The following is an 18,073-nucleotide window of genomic DNA, read 5'->3' on the forward strand; positions in this document are numbered from 1 at the left end:
ATGGGCCAAGCAATATGGAGCCAGTAAAGTCAGTTCTTTCTCTTGACAAATATGCAAGAGTGTGCTTTGCAGCAGGCACAGTTCTTGGCTTTGGGAGAGCAGAGAACCAGACAGAGTAGGCTCCAGTCCACAGAGGACTTTCATTCAGCCCTGGAAGACCTTAGAAGTCAGTACAAACCTTCCACTTACCGTAGGAAGTGAGTGAACTGGGGCCCAAGAGTCCACACCATGCAGGGTACAGCCTTGATCCTGGTGTCTCAAGAAGCCAGAGGGAGCGGTTTTCTTCAAAAGACACCACATTGCTTCCCTCCAACAAGACTTAATTAATCTTAGAAATGTAAACAGTAGAGTAGAGGTCTGAGAGAATGAAACACGGAGAGTAAGTGTTGATTGGCAGGAGAAGAGTGTCAAGATCTGAGAAACCCAATAGCAGAGAGTCTTAGGACGTGTTGGGAGTCAGTATTCATTCAGAAACATTTCTTTTGACACCTGCATTCTGCCCAGCACCATGCTAGAGAAGACTGGTTCAATTTGACGAGATGGGTGCTGTAATAAGTACACAGTACAGAGTACAGGAGGAAGCAGCTGGCCTCATTAGGGAATTGAAGGGAGTGATATTGATCAGAGACTTAAAGAATGGGGGTGGAGTAGTTTTTCCTAACTGAAAAAAAAAAAGCAGGTATTGAAACACAGAATGTTGCAGGACAGCTACAAGTTGCTATGATGTGACTGTAGATGTGATATGGGATAAATTTTCAGAGAAAGGAGATGAATACAGATCAGTGATTAAGATTTAAATTGTGGGTGGTAGGTTTCCACATGAGGGATTCATCTAGACGCTGAGTGACTCTTAAGGCAGAATACCCAGGGGAGGTAGGTGGTTGGAGAGAGGCCAGCTGGAGCTCCAGTTCAGCTGTGGAGGTGACTTCCCTCGGAGCCCAGCAGGACAGCCTTAGAGTGTTCGGCCTCAGGGTAGCCCTGCTGGGACGAGAAGCTGGGCTTTCATTCCCCGCCACCACTACCACTGAGCAGTTGCCAGCCACAGCGTGGCCCAGGTGGGGCTGGGCGGGGTAAACCAGGTCCAGATCAAGGGCAGCCCTCCAAGAAGAGCTGCAGGTGTCAACCCTGAAAGCACTTGAAGGGGGCGTTGGGTACAAAAATGGAAAGGGGCATCCAGGCAGAGCTGGGCAGAGCACTAATGCTGTTGGCTACAGGAGGATGTAAGCGGGAGAGGAGTGTGCACAATTTGTATCTGAGGAAGCTGACTGGGGCTCAGGGGTGGGGAAGATGGACCGGGGGAAAACAGGCAGGCATCAGAAGAGCTGCGTGGAGTCTGACCAGTGTCCCAGGATGTGATGGCAGTGGGGATGTGGATTCAGGAGAGATTGCAGGAGGCAGAGTCAAAAGACAGGGCCTGTCAGAAGGGAGGGGGCTGCTGCAGGACTGAAAGCAACAACAGGCACAGAGAAAGAAAGAGCATGCTGAAGCTGTGAAGGAGACACCAGCCTGCTGGAGGTCAGCCCTGGCGAGACACAGGCTGCTGAGATGGAGCCCCCACCCCTACCAGAGCAAATCTAGGGACTTGATCAGTCCCCAGGAGATGCTTAATCCCCTAAAGGAGCTCAGGCCAGGATGGAAAAGAGACTTTTGATTAGCATTTTAAAATGTACATTTCTAACAGCATTGTTTTAGAATGTGGGTCAGAATCCAAAAGGTATACAAAGGTAACGTGAGAAGCCTTCCTTTTATCCCTACTCACCACTGCCAGTCCCAACCTAGGAGCAGCCACAGAGAGAGCCCAGGCCTGTGCAAGCGGAGAGCTAAGCATACTCAGAGAAGAGATTTGACTGCATGCAAATCTGGGCCTCTCTTGTGCTAAGGGGTTGTATTTTCCAAGCTCGAAAGGCCTGTTCTGGCTCCTGTGTTCTACACTTCTAAGAAGGGGCAGCCCTGGGTCCAGAGGCCCCACCACTTCCCACGTTCTTATGCAGCTGCTCCCATCGCCAAAACCTTCCCTACCCTGGTAGCAGGGAGAGTAACAGAAACAGCAACTGAAGGCCCAAGGAACGGAGACAAATGGCTGCCAGAAGCAGCAGTGGTGCCGAGGAGCTGGGCCTCAGCAGCCTGGCCAGCCCTGGGCTCCTCAGAAGCGGACCCACACTGCTCCTGCAAGATGCATGTCACACCTGAAGTGGACTCCTCTTTCTAGAGCAACTGCCCAAGCATTAGGGGTGCCCAGATGAGGCCACCTGTGTAGCTTCTGTCCCCAGAGAGTCCCCAAGGAGGTAGCTCTGACCAACTGGCTGACACAAAAAATGAGAAGGTGATGGAAGCAGGGCAGAACCATGGGGTATCAGATTCCAGCTTTCGGTCATTGTAATACGTTCAGTTCAGTTCAGTTCAGTCGCTCAGTCGAGTCCGACTCTTTGCGACCCCATGAATCGAAGCACGCCAGGCCTCCCTGTCCATCACCAACTCCTGGAGTTCACTAGACTCATGTCCATTGCGTCAGTGATGCCATCCAGCCATCTCATCCTCTGTCGTCCCCTTCTCCTCCTGCCTCCAATCCCTCCCAGCATCAGAGTCTTTTCCAATGAGTCAACTCTTCGCATGAGGTGGCCAAAGTACTGGAATTTCAGCTTTAGCATCATTCCTTCCAAAGAAATCCCAGGGCTGATCTCCTTCAGAATGGACTGGTTGGATCTCCTTGCAGTCCAAGGGACTCTCAGGAGTCCTCTCCAACACCACAAGCTAAATGACACACCCACCAGTGCCCTGACAGTTCTAAGGCCAACCATCAAAGATCAAAACGTGGGTGGTACCCCAGTTCCTGGAAATCTCTGTCCCTTCCCCAAAATGGTTGGAATAACTCACCCACTCATTAGCCTGTGAAATTACCCAGCCCATAAAAACTGACACCCCATATTTCTGGGCCTCCTGTCTTCTGAGACGGCCCACACTCTGTGAAGCATGTTTCTCTCAAATAAATCCACTTCTTACCTATCCCTTTGTCTCTCACTGAATTCTTTCTGCAATGAGACATCAAGAACCTGAGCTTCATTAAATTCTGAGAACAGGCCTGTGATCTCAATTAAAAGACCATGAAGGGGGACTTCCCTGGTGGTCCAGTGGTTAAGAATCTGCCTGCTAATGCGGGGAACACTGGCTTGATCCTTGGTCTGGGAAGATTCCACATGCCACCAGGCAACTAAACCTGTGCATCACAACTACTGAAGCCTGTGCGCCCAGAGCCTATGCTCTACAAGAGAAGCCACTGCAATGAGAAGCCTGAGCACTGGCAGCTAGAGAGTGGCCCCCACTTGCCCCAACTAGAGAAAGCCCACGAGCAGCAAGGAAGATCCAGCAGAGCCAAAAATAAATACAAATTTAAAGTGTGACTCTCCATAAACTTAAAAAAAAAAAAATGATGAGGGATTTCCCTGGTGGTCCTGTTGTTAAGAATCTGCCTTGCAATGCAGGGAACGTGGGTTTGATTCCTGGTCAGGGAATTAAGATCCCACATGCTATGGAGCAAGTAAGACCACATGCCGCAACTACAGAGCCTGCAAACCACAAGTAGAGAGTCCGTGTGCCTAAAGGAAAGGTCGCACAGGACACAGTGAAGATCCAGAGTGCCACAACCAAGACCCAAAACAGCCAAATACATAAACAGTAAAAAAATGTTTAGCCTTTGACATTTAAAATAAATACACAAATAAAAAACTGTGAGTTCAAGTCCCATCCTGGGTTTAGGCTGGACTCGAGTCACAGTCAGAGTTACACGGTTTCAGCAGTGTAAACAGGGGGCTGGCTGTAAATGTCTAACCTGGAGCCCATCTATTTCCTGCCTCAACCTCAGCTCCCTGCCCCCTGCTCAGGGGTCTGGGGCTTGGGAGAGGACTGCACAGGACAGCTGCCAGCTGTGGGGGGACCGGGGGCCTCTGTGGGAACAAGCCCTGGGGAGGCTGGCCAAGCCTGCAAGCTCCCTGAACCTCAGCTCCAGGTCCTCCCTGCCCCACCCTTCCACTCCCCTCGGAACTCAAGCCTGAGTCATGATGGGTGCAAAGGGGATACAGAGACACAGTGTTGCTTTAGTCAGCAATTCCAGCCGTTCTGCTTCTTTGCACTGAATTCAGAGGTTCCACACCACTCCCTGTCCACTTCCTCCCCACCTCACATGAGGCCTAGGGTGCAGACACCTCTGACCACCCTTCCCCACCTCACCCTAAGCTCCCAGCTCTGGGATCTAAAGGATCTAAGTCCCAGCTCGGCCTCCTCTTCCCCACCCAGATGGGTGCAGCATATCTTGCTCTGACTGCCATGGCTCGTCATTCATTCACTCACTCATTCATTCTTTCCCAGGACCCCTACCACCACCACTAGCTTTATCTGAATGCCCTAGGGCTATTTAATTTTCCTAGGGGCACTTACGACTCGATGAGACCATCTTTTGTATGTATTTGCTTCTATAGAGTGGGTCTCCCCAGCTTGAGAATAAGCTTTTTGAGAGCAGGCACCTTGGCAGTCTTCATCATGCTGTGGGGTGAGCTGTATTGGTACTCAGGGATTACTACTCAAGGACTGACTGGCTGAATTATGTAAATGGTTGTTGAGTGGCTACCATGGTGCAGACACTGGACTAGGTGAGGGGACATGCAATCAAAGCAGCCTTCTTAAGAGAGCATGGCCAGAGAGAAAGCAGGGATGTGCACCCCTACAGGATGACCTGACTGCAGGCACCATAGGGTCTGCTGCTGGGGAGGCACAGAGGAGATGCGTGTTTGAGCCCCAAGCCAGGATTCCTCCCCGGCACCTGCAGCCCCAACTCCAAGCTCACTTCCCTGGGAATCTCACCCACTAGCATAAGAGCTCCTCCAGAGTCACACATGTCTCTCTAAGGGCAGAGCCATAATGTTACATTTGCCTATAACATTACTTGACTGCCTCTCTATACTGTTTCCAAAGGTTCTGTGGACAGCCCTGCTCGGGACCATAACTCCATGCATCCATATGGCCTCCATGCCTACCATGGCGTCCAGTTCTGGGGCACCCAGTCACTCTCTGTTGAACAAAGGAATGGACAGGGAAGAGGTAAGGGCTGGGTCCTCCCCCAGGCAAGCAGCTCCTCCTTCCTGGGACTGTCCTCTGTCCCTTGTTCTCATCTACCAGCCAGAGCACCCCACAGTCTCTCCTTGTTCTAAGGATTCTGTTTCTCATGCAGGCGTAGAATCCAGGGCTACTACTTCTTGGCACCACTCGCACTGTATATGCCCCAAACCCAAGGCATGCCCTCGACTTGTGCACTGGTGGTTGTCATCCAGGCCATCAGGCAGTGAGTTTCTTGGCCATGTTCCCAGCCTCACCATACTCTGGGCAATTTTAAGGCAAGGTTGTCATCTTCACCAGCCACCATGCAGTACCTGGCTTTTGTAACAGAGACTAGTTCTGGCTCAAGAAGTTTTTCCAGCTTTTCAATTGCATTTCCTGGTTGCTTTCCCTTCATCTCTTCCCCTAGATTTGCCAACCTGAGTCAGCACCTGCCACACCCTGGGGGAAATAAGGTGCTCTAGCATCGGGACTTTCCCTCTGGGGCCCTTCTGTCTTTGGGGCCCAGCCTTGGCACCCTGCCCTTCCCTCTCACTGGCCAATCTATTCCCTCTTCTTCTCCAGTTATGGGTATCTGGTGGCACCACTGGTCATCAAGGAATTTCCCCAACCTGGCAGAGCAAACTGAGGAGCAGAGAGGAGATCTGTAGCCCTCAGATCAAGTACAAAGGACCCCAGAACCTTGGGGAGGTGGTGAATATAAAGGATCTTCTTGGACTTTGAGTCATTCTAGCCCTCTGGGCCATCCCAAGAGTCAGATTCCTTCATAACTTTGGAGAACATTCTAGTCCTCGAATATTCTCTACCCCATTTTCACAAAGTTGTTGACCAGCACACATTTGGTTATCCCCCTCTCTCATGATGGTGAATTCACCACCACTTATTTAGGCCCATTCTATCTTTGGACAGCTTTAATTGTAAGAAAGTCTTCCCCCATAGCAAGTGTATATACATTCACTGGTCTTTGTTCTTTGCTCTCAAGATTAACAGAATCAATATGGCTTCTGTTCCAACTAGAAGCCCTTAGAATCTGAAGATCCTCTGCCCCTTGAGTCTTCTCCTCCAGTTTGACATTCCCGTGTCCTCTTTCTGGTCATGGCCTGTTCTCACCGTCTTGATTTCTCCCTCCGGACCTTGCTGATTGTCCCTGTCCCTCTTAAAATGGACCACACACTCCCAACAGGGTCTGACCATCACAGATCTGGGGCCTCTGCACCCCCTCATTCTGGGTCCTAAAGTTCTCTTCATACTGCTCAAAGTCAGGCCACTACTTCTGGCAAGGTGCTAGCTCTTACCAACCCTGTCCCAACCAGAATCACCCTGTCTGCCCACTGGTGTCATTCCATTGCCCACACATCATGCCCTTGTGCAGAGGATGGTTTGAGGACCAAAGAACCAGACTGTGCCTCTGTCCCCGTTCGATGCCATCTGGTCAAATCTGGGTCTCAAATTAAGTTTAGATCTGGATTCCATCATCCAGCATTGCTCCCAACTATGTGTTAGCAGCCTTCAGTTCTTGAGAATGGCAGTGTGCTCAGCCAGCATGCCACTGAAAAGTGCCACCACCAGTAGAGACTTCCCTCTAAGTTGACAAACACACATTAATCACTGTTATTTGGAGATGAAATTCCTACCAGTTATATCTGCTATCCTATCATCCTACCCACAGTTAACCATTTTGTCCCTAAACATGTCCCAGGATGGAGCTGATGGCTGCAGAACCTCTGTGATAATCACTGGGAAACCTGGTTTCCAGCCCTGGCTGCCACCAACGTGTATGTGATTTCATGTTACCAAGTGTGTAAGGGCTGCTGGGAAATAAGCAGGAGCCAGATGATCCATCGAGCCCTCTCCAGCTCTGACGTCCTGTTCTGGTGGTGGTCAAGGTTAGAGAGAAGGTTCAAGAAGCTGAGGGAGAGGAGCTTCCATGTTGCAAGAGACAGGAAGTGGGCACTTCTGCTCCTGTGTAGAGAAGCTTCATCTCCGCCCTTCCTTCAGGGTGGCGGGTGGCAGGCTCAGATATTCCCCCTTGCAACTCCTTTACTGCCACTTAAGCTGATCTCTGGGCTTCCCAAAAGCCCAGGATGGTAAAAAAAAAAAAAAAAAAAAAAAACAACCCTACCTGACAATGCAGGAGATGTAAGAGATGCCAGTTCAATCCCTGGGTCAGAAAGATCCCTTGGATGAGGAGATGGCAACCCACTCCAGTATTCTTGCCTGGAGAATTCCATGGACAGAGGAGCCTGGCCCAGACTTCCCAGCATTTGATTTCCCCTCAAGTGCCTGGGGTGCCCCCTCCAAACATCTAACCACTGCTTGCTTGATACCCTGCAGAACTATGGCCTCAAGAAGATCCAGACCATCAGTTCTGACCATCATCCAGACCATCAGTTCCTCCCAGTAGAACTCCCTCCCAACCTGGCTCTCCAGAACACCCACCCCAGCTTCCCAGAAGTCTTGCGACGCTTCACATCCCCATACTCTGGACGTTTGTTGGGCACAGCTGAGCACAGTGAACAAGCTAGATGGAGGGAAAGTAAGGTGTCTTCTGAAATCAGACAGCCAAGGTTGGTTGGTTGGTCAGTTTGTTTTAGAGAAGGAGAAAACTTTATTGTGTGTATATAAAGGGTGATTTCAGTTGTCCTCTGAAGGGCACCCTGACTTTCAGCATGAGACCAGGCTGCATCACTTACAAACTGTGTGACCTTGGGCAGAATCTCAGTTTCTTTTTATCCTGGTTGTAAAGAATTTAGTTGTTATTAATATTGGCTTCAAGGTCACAGAACCTCTCTTCACAGTCTATTTTTTCCTTCACTCCCCAGTGAGGATTCTTCACCCCACCGCCCAAGTCTGGCCCTGACATGCCTCTACTAGAGTTTGTCGGTGGGTCTCTCAACTCTGCCTCCCGTGGTCCCCATTCCCTACTGGGTGGAATTCCTGCCTGCGCCCACCCTGCCCTCTTCTGTTATCGACAACAGCAGTTTTAGTCATCTGACTTTGGTTGATTGGTGTTCAGTTAGCACAGGATTGAGATCAGAGGGTATACATATTAGTTAGAGAGACTAATCACAAACTCGGTGAGTGAGCGCAGTGTTAGGGGCACTTGGTTTCCTCCCAGCTGTGTGGCCTTGGGCAAGCAACTTGACCTCTGTGGGAACCCACTGAATGCACTGGTCCTCACCGTGCAATCATGATAGGTGGTGAGTGCCCCAAATAGGATGTCTGGGCCAGGTCAGTACTCGGTTATTCTTGCTCTTTTCTCTGCACAGAAGGGAGTAAAATCCTTTCCTCAAGCATCATTCAGACTGTGGCCTCAGACACCTGCCTGCTTCCCACTTATCCCACACAGGAGGCCAAATATAACTCCTGACACATCCTTTTGCCTTAAAGCAAGAGGCTTGTCTTGGCTCCACTGCTCTTATCTCTACAGGCACCTGGTTCAGTCTCTGCCAGCCAGCTAAGTCTGTTTGGCTATCTCTCACCCACCTTCCTGTCATAACACGTGCTTGAAATGCCCTTCCTGTCCTCTTTCCAAAACCAGGCCCCACCTTCTTGGAAGCAGATTTAAGAATCACTTCCTCCCTTAAGTCTGCTTGACTCAAACCTCCCAGTTTCAGGATTGCTAATCATGAAAAAATATTTCATGCCTACTGCAGCCTTCCTCCACCCCGTCTCCTCCACCCTTTGCGACTATGACGTAATAAGATTGCACCTGTCACATCTGTACCTGTGGGCACCTGTCTTCCCAGATATCTGGTTGTACATGTGAGTGGTTACAGAGTAGGAGGCAAGAATATACAGTGACCAAAAACTCAACCAACAAAACAAAAAAGTAGCTGGTGAGGTGGAGAGAGGACTGGGCCAGATCAGAACTATGTCCATTTGACCACTTACTACATGGGTGACACTTAGCAAGTTACTTAGCCTTTCTCTTTGAGCCTCTATCTCCTGGCATATTTGTTAAGAAAATCAGAAAATTACTAGGACTTCCCTGGTGGTCCAGTGGTTAAGAATCTGCCTGCCAATGCAGGGGACATGGGTTTGATCCCTGGTCAGGGAACTCCAGCGTTCTTGCCTGGAGAATCCCAGGGACCGGGGAGCCTGGTGGGCTGCCGTCTATGGGGTCGCACAGAGTCGGACACAACTGAAGTGACTTAGCAGCAGCAGCAGCAGCGGCAGGAAACTAAGATAGCACATGTTGTGGGGCAACTAAGCCCGCATGCCACTAGTAGAGAGAAGTCCCCACACGCTGCGATGAACACCCAGCCCAGCCAAAAAGAAAAAAGTACTACTATTATTATTTACCTTACCCAGTACTGTCCTTGCTCAGTACTGTTCAGACTCTGTCCTAAACACTTTACATAGACTTTTACATTTAATTTTCACTCAACACTAGCAGGTAGGTAACATTATTTTCCCTATGCTTCAGTTGAAAATACTGAGACACAGTAGAAACTCAACACAGATATTAAGTACCTTGCCCAGGTCACATAGCTAAACAATGGCAAAGCCAGAATTTGCACCTAGGCAGTTGGATCCCAGAGTCCATGTTCCTAAGCACTCTCCTTACTGCCTCCCACATGTAATCCTGTGTGTGTGCAAAGCCCTTGACACAGTGCTTGTCACTTCAGTCCCAGTGAGGAAGGTGACTGCAAGTGTAGGAGGCCAGGGCAAGTGTCTCTTTCCCTGAAGCATGTCAGGACAGAATAGAGAGCGGACACTTTACACGCATTTCCAGGGCCTAAGAAAGGTGGGGAAGAAATATAAAGAATTTAAAGCCATATTTTCCTACCCAGATGTGTCTTATAAACACACATATGCCACATGGACACACACTTCTCACAAATACATCACACTCACACATACACAATCAGTGGCCACTCTGAACCCATGAAACTTCCATCAGGAAACCTTCCTGAGCTGGTCCAGGCCTCACAATCTCTCAGATCCCTAAATGTGTACAGCACTGACCATTAGGCCCAGCCAAGCCAGCCCTCACTATGTAGTGTTCTATTCATTCAAATAACTATGCAATAACTACTGAAAATCGGGACCAAGTATTGGAGAAGGAGGACCAAAAAAAATGTTGTTTCTGTCCTCCAGGAACTTTGAATCTCCTAGGAGAATCTAGCATACACATCAAGACGTCACAGTAGGACAAAGGAATAAGTGTTGTCAGTGACAGACAGGTATTTTGGAAAGCTTCCTAGAGGTGACACTTGAGTTAAATTTTAAAGGTGAACAGGAGTTATTCTGGCAAAGGAAGAGGTGTGGAGGAAGGAGAGTAAGGAAGAGGGAACAGGTTAACAAGCTTGGGAAACCCCAAGTCGTTCTATCAGCTGAAATGAAGAGTTTCTCATAGAGGCAGAACATGAGGCCATAGGGATAAGCAGGGCCCAAATGCCAAAAAGCCTGATGTGCTGACCTGAGAGATTCAGAGTCTTTCCCAAAAAGCGTCATGGAAGGGTTTTTGGCAGAGAAACATCACAATCGAATCTGCATTTCAGAAAGGTTGACTCAGCAACACAGAGATAAAGGGGTGACAGGGTGAAAATGAGGGGACATTGAAAAGACTTTCAACTATCTCTGGAATAAATGAACTGAAATTCTTAGCACAGTGGGAATGGAGAGGGTATTTATGAGATACTATGGAAAAGTGCGGAGGTCATCCACTGATATAGGTAACATGAAGGTCAAAGGTTAGACTGGAAGGAGAGGAGCCAATGATACTTTTTGACTTCTGGAGTTCCAGGTGTCTCTTGGACACCCAGGTGATACCTAATAGGCTTATGAATATGTGTGTGTCTGTATTTTTCCCCATTATTACAGTTTGCAAGACATATGGACTGGAGATACAAGTTTGAGTGCCAGGGCAGTACAGGTAGCAAGAATGTCGATGTAGTCACTCAGAGAAAGTGTGGGCCAGGAGGTCTGTGGACTCAGGACTGAGCTCTGAGGAGCTCCAACTTCAAGCAGTTGAAGGCTTGGATTTGTGAACATTCTTCCAGGAGCAGGGTGTGAAGAAAGGAGTGAGAAAAGGAGATCAACAACATTTAGGGGAAAACAAGGTGAACAGACGAGAAGAGAGGGACGAAACTGCAGGAGAGACCAGAACACGGTGTCAAGTCGAGGCAAGTCAGTAGCATCAAACACTGCAGACGTCAACGAAGATAAGGACAGGAAACTTCATGTTAGGTTTGGCAACTAAGAGGTGGCCAGTGCGGCCAGAGTGAGGTCACTCGAGCGATGAAAGGGTGGGTTTCCGGCTGTTGAAATCTTTTCAACTGAAACGCAGTTTGAGCATCTGGCTGGGAGCTGCACCCCGCGCTGCTTTCCCGAGTTCATCAGAGTCGAGCGTTCACACTGACACACCAGAAGACTAACAGGAACTTGGCGTTTTCGAACAGAGCGCGCAGGAATCCTGCGCAGGCGCTTCCGAAGTCGGTCGGCTCTCCCGCGAGCCCCTCCCCAGGCCTGCAGAGGGAGCTGCGCCTCGGAGAATCCAGGGCGTGACGCCGCTCTAGCCAGCGCTCGGGCTCGGTGGCGGGCGCCGCAGCTCCGCGTCCGGCTCGCCTCCTCCCAGCACAGGTGGGTCCGCCCGCGGTGGGCAGCAGTGCTTGGGAGCCGTGGGGCGGGCGGGTAGCGGCAACCTCTGGGCACGGAGTGGTCCCCATCACCTACGTGCCCCAACTCGGGCTCGGCTCCGGCGGATCGGGCTGTGGCCAGGGCCGCACGTGTGCAAGTCCGGTTCGGGTGGGTTCCTCCTGGACTTGCAGTGTCTGTCCCAGGACCCCTTAACACCCCAGGGGTCTCCGCCCGGGCTTGCTCACGGCTTCCTGGGGACATCGAGGGGCGGAGCTCCAAGGGGCGGGACTCCCATGATTGACACGTCTTTCGCCAGGTTTCACGGGCACCAGTGGACCCTTCTTCCCCTGCCCTGAATCTGAGCCAGCACCATGGTGAGAACCCTGAGCCCAGCTCCTCACCTCCGCATGCTCATGGGAGGTGGGCTTGCCTCCGTTGCCCGATATAAACCTGGGGCTCTGCAGGGGTGGTTCCGGTGGGTCTGCCCCAGCAAGGCAGCCTGCACTCTTGCAACCCGCCCATCCCTATAGCACGGGCGCCTGAAGGTGAAGACATCGGAAGAGCAAGCGGAAGCCAAAAGACTAGAGCGGGAACAGAAGCTGAAGCTATACCAGGCAGCCACCCAGACTGTATTCCAGAAGGTGGGGCCCTCAGAGGTAGTCCTCTCCCACCGTGGCTCCCTTAGCATAGTACTTGGCCAAGAACTGCGCCTCAGAGTCAGGTTGCTTGAATCCACATCTAGGTTCTATCACTTACTAGCTGTGTGTCCTTAGGCAAGCTACTGAATCTCTTTGGACCTCAATTTGCCCATCTGTAAAACAGGGCTAACGATTGCACTTACTGCATAAGGCTGTTGTGAAAATCAACGATTGCAAGATTACATATTATCCCATAAAGGGCTTTGTATAGTACTTGTAGTAAAGTGTGGCATTCACAGAACATTCAGTAGTTCTATTTATGTTATGAAGCTCTGTAGCAGAAGAGTGATGTGATCCCTGATCCTGCTATCTGTCTTCTCAGCGCCAGGCTGGAGAACTGGATGAGTCAGTGCTGGAACTGACAAGCCAGATTCTGGGAGCCAACCCTGACTTTGCCACCCTCTGGAATTGTCGACGAGAGGTGCTCCAGCAGCTGGAGGTCCAGAAGTATGTAAGAGTTTAGGGCCCAAGGAAGATGGCCCTCGCTCTGGCCCTGCCCGGCCTGGGTCCAGGGGTGAAAGAAGAATGCGGCAGCCAGGGGCATAGGCGGAGGGCTGGGTGCAGAAAGTCAGGGGTGAACTGAGACTGGGTGTTGGAGGGCCCTGACCCCCATTCCTCTGGGCACAGGTCCCCCGAGGAGTTGGCCACTTTGGTGAAGGCAGAACTGGGCTTCCTGGAGAGCTGCCTGAGGGTGAACCCCAAGTCTTATGGTACCTGGCACCACCGCTGCTGGCTGCTGAGCCGCCTGCCAGAGCCCAACTGGGCCCGGGAGCTGGAGTTGTGTGCCCGCTTCCTCGAGGTTGATGAGCGGAACTGTACGTGCCTGCAGATTCTGTCTCCCTGCCTACACCTGCCCCATGTCCCGGTAGTAGGGCCTCAGTAAGGTCCAGAGTTGGGAGGGATGGCCAGGATGGGCCCACTGAGCTGATGACACAAGGGATGATGAGGTCAAATATGTCCTCCATGGAGGGCACAGAGGTGTTTCTTGGGGTCTCCAAGGGGATGCCAGGGTCCCAGCCAGGCAGCTCTTCTTGCCCTGCTTCTGAGATGTGTTGTCTGCCCATGCCCCTAGTTCACTGCTGGGACTACCGGCGGTTTGTGGCTGCACAGGCAGCTGTGCCCCCTGCAGAGGAGCTTGCCTTCACTGACAGCCTCATCACCCGAAACTTCTCCAACTACTCCTCCTGGCATTACCGCTCCTGCCTCTTGCCCCAGCTGCACCCTCAGCCAGACTCAGGACCCCAGGGGCGCCTCCCTGAGGATGTGCTGCTCAAAGGTAAGCAGGGTCAGGGCGTGCTTGAGAGGACTCTGCCATGCTGCCCTTCTGACCCTGATGCCTAGACCTGCTCTTGAAGCTACCACTCGGGAAAATGCCTGGCTCTGGGGATGCATAAGATCCAGCCCCTGGCTGCAGAGAGCCCAAGTGTCTACTTGGCTCCTGATGTATGCAGCCCCTGGGTAAGGCTGGCATATAAGTGAAACTGAAGGCAGGAAGTTCTCCAAAGAGAGGGCAGTATGTGGGGGTAGACAGGAGCCCAGAAGGGTCCTAACCAAAGCCCCATGCCTCCTTGGCCCCTGCAGAGCTGGAGCTGGTGCAGAACGCCTTCTTCACTGATCCCAATGATCAGAGTGCCTGGTTCTACCATCGGTGGCTCCTGGGACGAGGTGAACAGTACAGAAGAGGTGGGGATAGGAGCCAAGAAGGAATGGAAGGATATTTAAGGAGACCTGAGACTATTTCTTCCCACAGCTGATCCCCAGGATGCCCTGCGCTGCCTGCACGTGAGCCGGGATGAGGCTTGCCTGACTGTCTCCTTCTCTCGGCCCCTCCTCGTGAGTCCTGAAGCTTTTGCTGAAGGGTACCATGGATGGTGGGCCTGGTGCCGTTGGAGTGATGGTCTGTCTCTGTCCCCTGCACCAGGTGGGCTCCGGCATGGAGACCTTGCTGCTCATGGTTGATGAGTCACCCCTGGCTGTGGAGTGGAGGACCCCAGAGGGCAGGAACCGGCCTAGCCACATCTGGGTATCCCAGGGTTGGTGGGTGGAGTCGGGGCTGGGACAGGGCTGGGGTGGGACAGTCAGAAAAGTGGTGCAGCCTGGGCTTTCTCTTAACCCTGTGCTCCCAGCTCTGTGACCTGCCCGCCACCTCCCTCAACGATCAGTTGCCCCAGCATACATTTCGTGTCATTTGGACGGCAGGTGATGCCCAGAAGGAGTGTGTGCTCTTAAAAGGTGAGCCAGCCTGCAGCCTCCCCGCTTTGCAGCAGCACCCCCCATCCCTGTCTTCCTCTCACGGGTGTCCTCTCCTACCCCTGCTCTGTCTCTCAGGCCGCCAAGAGGGCTGGTGCCGGGACTCTGCCACGGATGAGCAGCTCTTCAGGTGATGAGCACAGGGAAGCACACAGACAGGAGCAGGGCTGTGCACTCTGGGCAGCTGGGTGGGATGCCGGGGGCTCAAGTAGATGTCTCAGACTGGCTACTGGGGATGACCAGCACTGCTCCCCCACCCTGCCCACCCTCAGGTGTGAGCTGTCAGTGGAGAAGTCCACGGTGCTACAGTCGGAGCTGGAGTCCTGTAAGGAGCTGCAGGAGCTGGAGCCTGAGAATAAATGTGAGGCCCGATTCCCCTGAGCTCCTGCTTCTCTAAGGAGGGCCCATCCTAGACAGGCTCCTTGCTAGGACCTTCCTAATCCCCGCCCTCTCCCCAGGGTGCCTACTCACCATCATCTTGCTGATGAGGGCGCTGGACCCCCTGCAGTACGAGAAGGAGACACTGCAGTACTTCCAAACCCTCAAGGCAAGTTGGGTCCGCGGGAGTTGGCACGGGGGCAGCCCAACACGCAGAGGGCAGGCAGCTGACACACAGTCCCTGTGCCCTCTTCTCCCTGCCAGGCTGTGGACCCAATGAGGGCAGCGTACCTGGACGACCTGCGCAGCAAGTTCCTGCTGGAGAACAGCGTTCTCAAGATGGAGTACGCGGAGGTGCGCGTGCTGCACCTGGGTCACAAGGTAGGGCGTGCGCATGCGCCTTCCCCACCCTCGCCCGCTGGCCCGCCTCCCTCTTCCTCAGGACCCGGCAGTGTCTATATCTGCTCCTCAGGCCTCAGCCAAGACACTCAGCGTCCCCCGCTTTGCCTTCCATCTCACATGCCCTTCTGGACGTTTCTTCCTTAGCTCATTCCATGCTTCTCTCCCTGGGGCAGACCCCACCACCTAACAGCTGAATAGTTCTCAGAGATTTCTGACAAACTCCTGACTCTCTTTTTCCTCTGTAGTCCTTCCTAATCAATCTCCCCAACACGTTATTTTTATCATGGCGCTGCTGCCCACCTTTGCTCCCACCAAACCAACTCCGGGCTCACCAGGCCCTCCCCCGCTAGTGGTCTGTGTTCATCCCAGCACCGTGTACCTGCCCTGCTCCCTGCACCACAGGCCACCGTGGCCCCGTGTCCTTGATCTGCAGCATGTACTGCCAGGGGTGGTGAGGTATGCTTCCCAGCTGCTCCCTCCTGTCCTCAGCTGGGGTCCCCTAGGGCCTGTGTGGGGCGCACTGGGCGAAGGCCTGATAAACGACAGCTGAGAGCTGTCCCCCAGGCCTCGCTGGGTATCTCGTCCCCCTCCTCAGGATCTGACGGTGCTCTGCCATCTGGAGCAGCTGCTCTTGGTCACTCACCTTGACCTGTCACACAATCGTCTCCGAGCCCTGCCCCCTGCCCTGGCTGCCCTGCGCTGTCTTGAGGTAAAGCCCCCAATCCTCTGTCATTGTTCTGGGTTTTCCTTTCTGCCTCAGCGATTCTCTTATCTACTTCTTCTCATGTGTCCTTGTGAATACATAGTAACTCATGCTAATGTCTGGGCTTCATACCACATTCCTCAGTTTATTTCTTATCTTTCTAAATCCTGTTGGCCCCTAGTGTCCTGAGCTCACTTTCTCTAAAAAGGCTTCTAACCACTAATATCTCCAAAATTCCTAATCCCTATAAGCTATAGTAAAATATGCTAACATTACAACATTCCTTAAATCTTTAGCTTCTAACTATTTTAATTATTCCTAAGCCCTTCAGCAAACTCCTTTGCCATAAACATTTCCCTCACAAACAGGTTTCAGATAGCAATCCATCCCATGGCCTCAAGCTGTGGCCTACGTGCTCATCCTGGAACACTCTTCTGTAAAGGTCCTTGAACGAATGTCAATGATTAACTTTATGAATTATTCTCTGAGCACAGCTGCAGAAGGCTTTGTGCCTTCTCATGCTCCTCTCAAGAACAATAAGCACCTTAATATTCCTTTCAACTCAATATTCCTTTCAACTCAGCCGAGGAGAGGAAAAAACAAGTCAGAATCACAAGGCCTAACTCCTTCATCCCAAGTCTGTGCCTGCGGGACAAGGAGAGGGAGTTGGGGCTGTGCCTCCATTTTGTCAGTAATGCCTAACGTGGCTCCTGACACCTTTCCCCTTCCTCCACCTCAGAAGTCTCCCCACCCTACTAAGAGATGTCAGGGTCCTCCAGCCCCTACAGATGACCCCAGCCTTCTCTTCTGTCACCCAGCCTGATCCCAGGAGCCCTTCCATACCCTGTAAGCTGATCACCCTAGGCTCCCCAGTGGCTTGTACCAATCCCATACTGACAGCTGCCTGCCTGCCTGCCTTGTCTTCCCTGCTCCCAGGTGCTGCAGGCCAATGATAACGCAATCGAATCCCTGGATGGTGTCACCAACCTGCCCCGGTTGCAGGAGCTCATCCTGTGTAACAACCGTATCCTTCCGTCTGGGTGCCGTTCAGACAGCAGGGAGGGCAAGGTGCCACACCAGGAAGGGATGGCCAGGAGGCGGGATGGGCATGCCCTGGGCGTGAGGAGGGGGTGTTGGCCATCTAAGCTGAGGAGAGGATAGCCTGGCGCTGTATGAGGCTGTCATTGAAAACTGTCATTGTCATTGAAAACTCTCACTGGTAGAGTTTTGCAGGATGGAAGGAAGTGACTCCCTCAAACCTGAGTTCACAAACCGCTGCCTATAGATGCTCTTGGGTACCACGTTGTATGTTTAAAATAAGGAGGTTTTATATTCTTTAAAAAATGTAGAATTCTGATTCTTCTCAAAACGTGTAAGTTGAAGCATGCTTTGGCCTGCATTTCTACTTGGGAGCCCTTGGCCATTGATGAATGATGGGCGCCTCTGCAGCAGGGGCTGGCTTTCCCCTTGGCCACAGTTTCCACCACTCCTCTGGGACCATATCGCATCAGGGTCCTACGCCTCCTGCCTGGCCCCCGGCAGGTATCTGCAGCCTAGAGGCCTGTGTCCTACTGGGAAGTGGCCAAGGGGCCCATCCAGCAGGCTGCTCAGTAGCAGTGCTCGTTCTGCAGTGACAGGTGTTCAGGAGCAAGCGGATCTGGAGAACCAGCTGAGCTTTCCTTGACTCCTGCCCAAGGCCTCCAGCAGCCTGCGGTGCTCCAGCCTCTCACCTCCTGCCCCAGGCTGACCCTCCTCAACCTGCAGGGCAACCCGCTGTGCCAGGCGGAGGGCAGCTCGGAGCACCTGGCCGAGCTGCTGCCTTCGGTTAGCAGCATCCTCACCTAAGAGGCCCTGCCCCCACCCTTGCCCTTTAACTTATTGGAACTGAATAAACAATGAAGAGGTCCCTGAGCGCTGCTAAGCTGCTGCCGCCACCACCATTATTGCTGTC

General features: G+C 52.2%; 1 protein-coding gene and 1 long non-coding RNA gene across 3 annotated transcripts; both read left to right on the top strand.

The window, feature by feature from the left end:
- Positions 1-4,970: 4,970 nt before the first annotated feature.
- Positions 4,971-7,891, top strand: LOC113899860. Its single transcript, XR_003513020.1, has 2 exons — positions 4,971-5,091; positions 7,441-7,891. It is a non-coding gene; the product is annotated as an uncharacterized LOC113899860 (long non-coding RNA).
- A 3,689-nt stretch (positions 7,892-11,580) lies between these two features.
- Positions 11,581-18,043, top strand: RABGGTA (Rab geranylgeranyltransferase subunit alpha). 2 transcript variants are annotated; one of them, XM_027553204.1, is made up of 17 exons: positions 11,581-11,694; positions 12,008-12,065; positions 12,222-12,332; positions 12,712-12,836; positions 13,017-13,204; positions 13,462-13,665; positions 13,971-14,054; positions 14,140-14,222; positions 14,311-14,412; positions 14,516-14,621; positions 14,718-14,769; positions 14,912-15,000; positions 15,098-15,186; positions 15,282-15,398; positions 16,015-16,128; positions 17,059-17,146; positions 17,819-18,043. In XM_027553204.1, the coding sequence occupies exons 2-17, from the start codon at positions 12,063-12,065 to the stop codon at positions 17,965-17,967; spliced, it is 1,704 nt and encodes a 567-aa protein (XP_027409005.1). In that variant the 5' UTR covers positions 11,581-11,694; positions 12,008-12,062; the 3' UTR covers positions 17,968-18,043. The 2 variants fall into 2 exon arrangements, with proteins under 2 accessions (XP_027409005.1, XP_027409006.1); XM_027553205.1 differs by having other exon boundaries at positions 11,691-11,859.
- The last annotated feature ends 30 nt before the right edge of the window (positions 18,044-18,073 follow it).

Source organism: Bos indicus x Bos taurus, chromosome 10 (assembly GCF_003369695.1).
Source record: "Bos indicus x Bos taurus breed Angus x Brahman F1 hybrid chromosome 10, Bos_hybrid_MaternalHap_v2.0, whole genome shotgun sequence".
NCBI lineage: Eukaryota > Metazoa > Chordata > Mammalia > Artiodactyla > Bovidae > Bos > Bos indicus x Bos taurus.

Bases quoted from the DNA above. Each gene is read 5' to 3' on its own strand.
- RABGGTA (XM_027553204.1), top strand. The intron at 14,055-14,139 runs GTGAACAGTACA...TTCTTCCCACAG, and splicing joins TCGGTGGCTCCTGGGACGAG to CTGATCCCCAGGATGCCCTG. The intron at 16,129-17,058 runs GTAAAGCCCCCA...CCCTGCTCCCAG, and splicing joins CTGCCCTGCGCTGTCTTGAG to GTGCTGCAGGCCAATGATAA.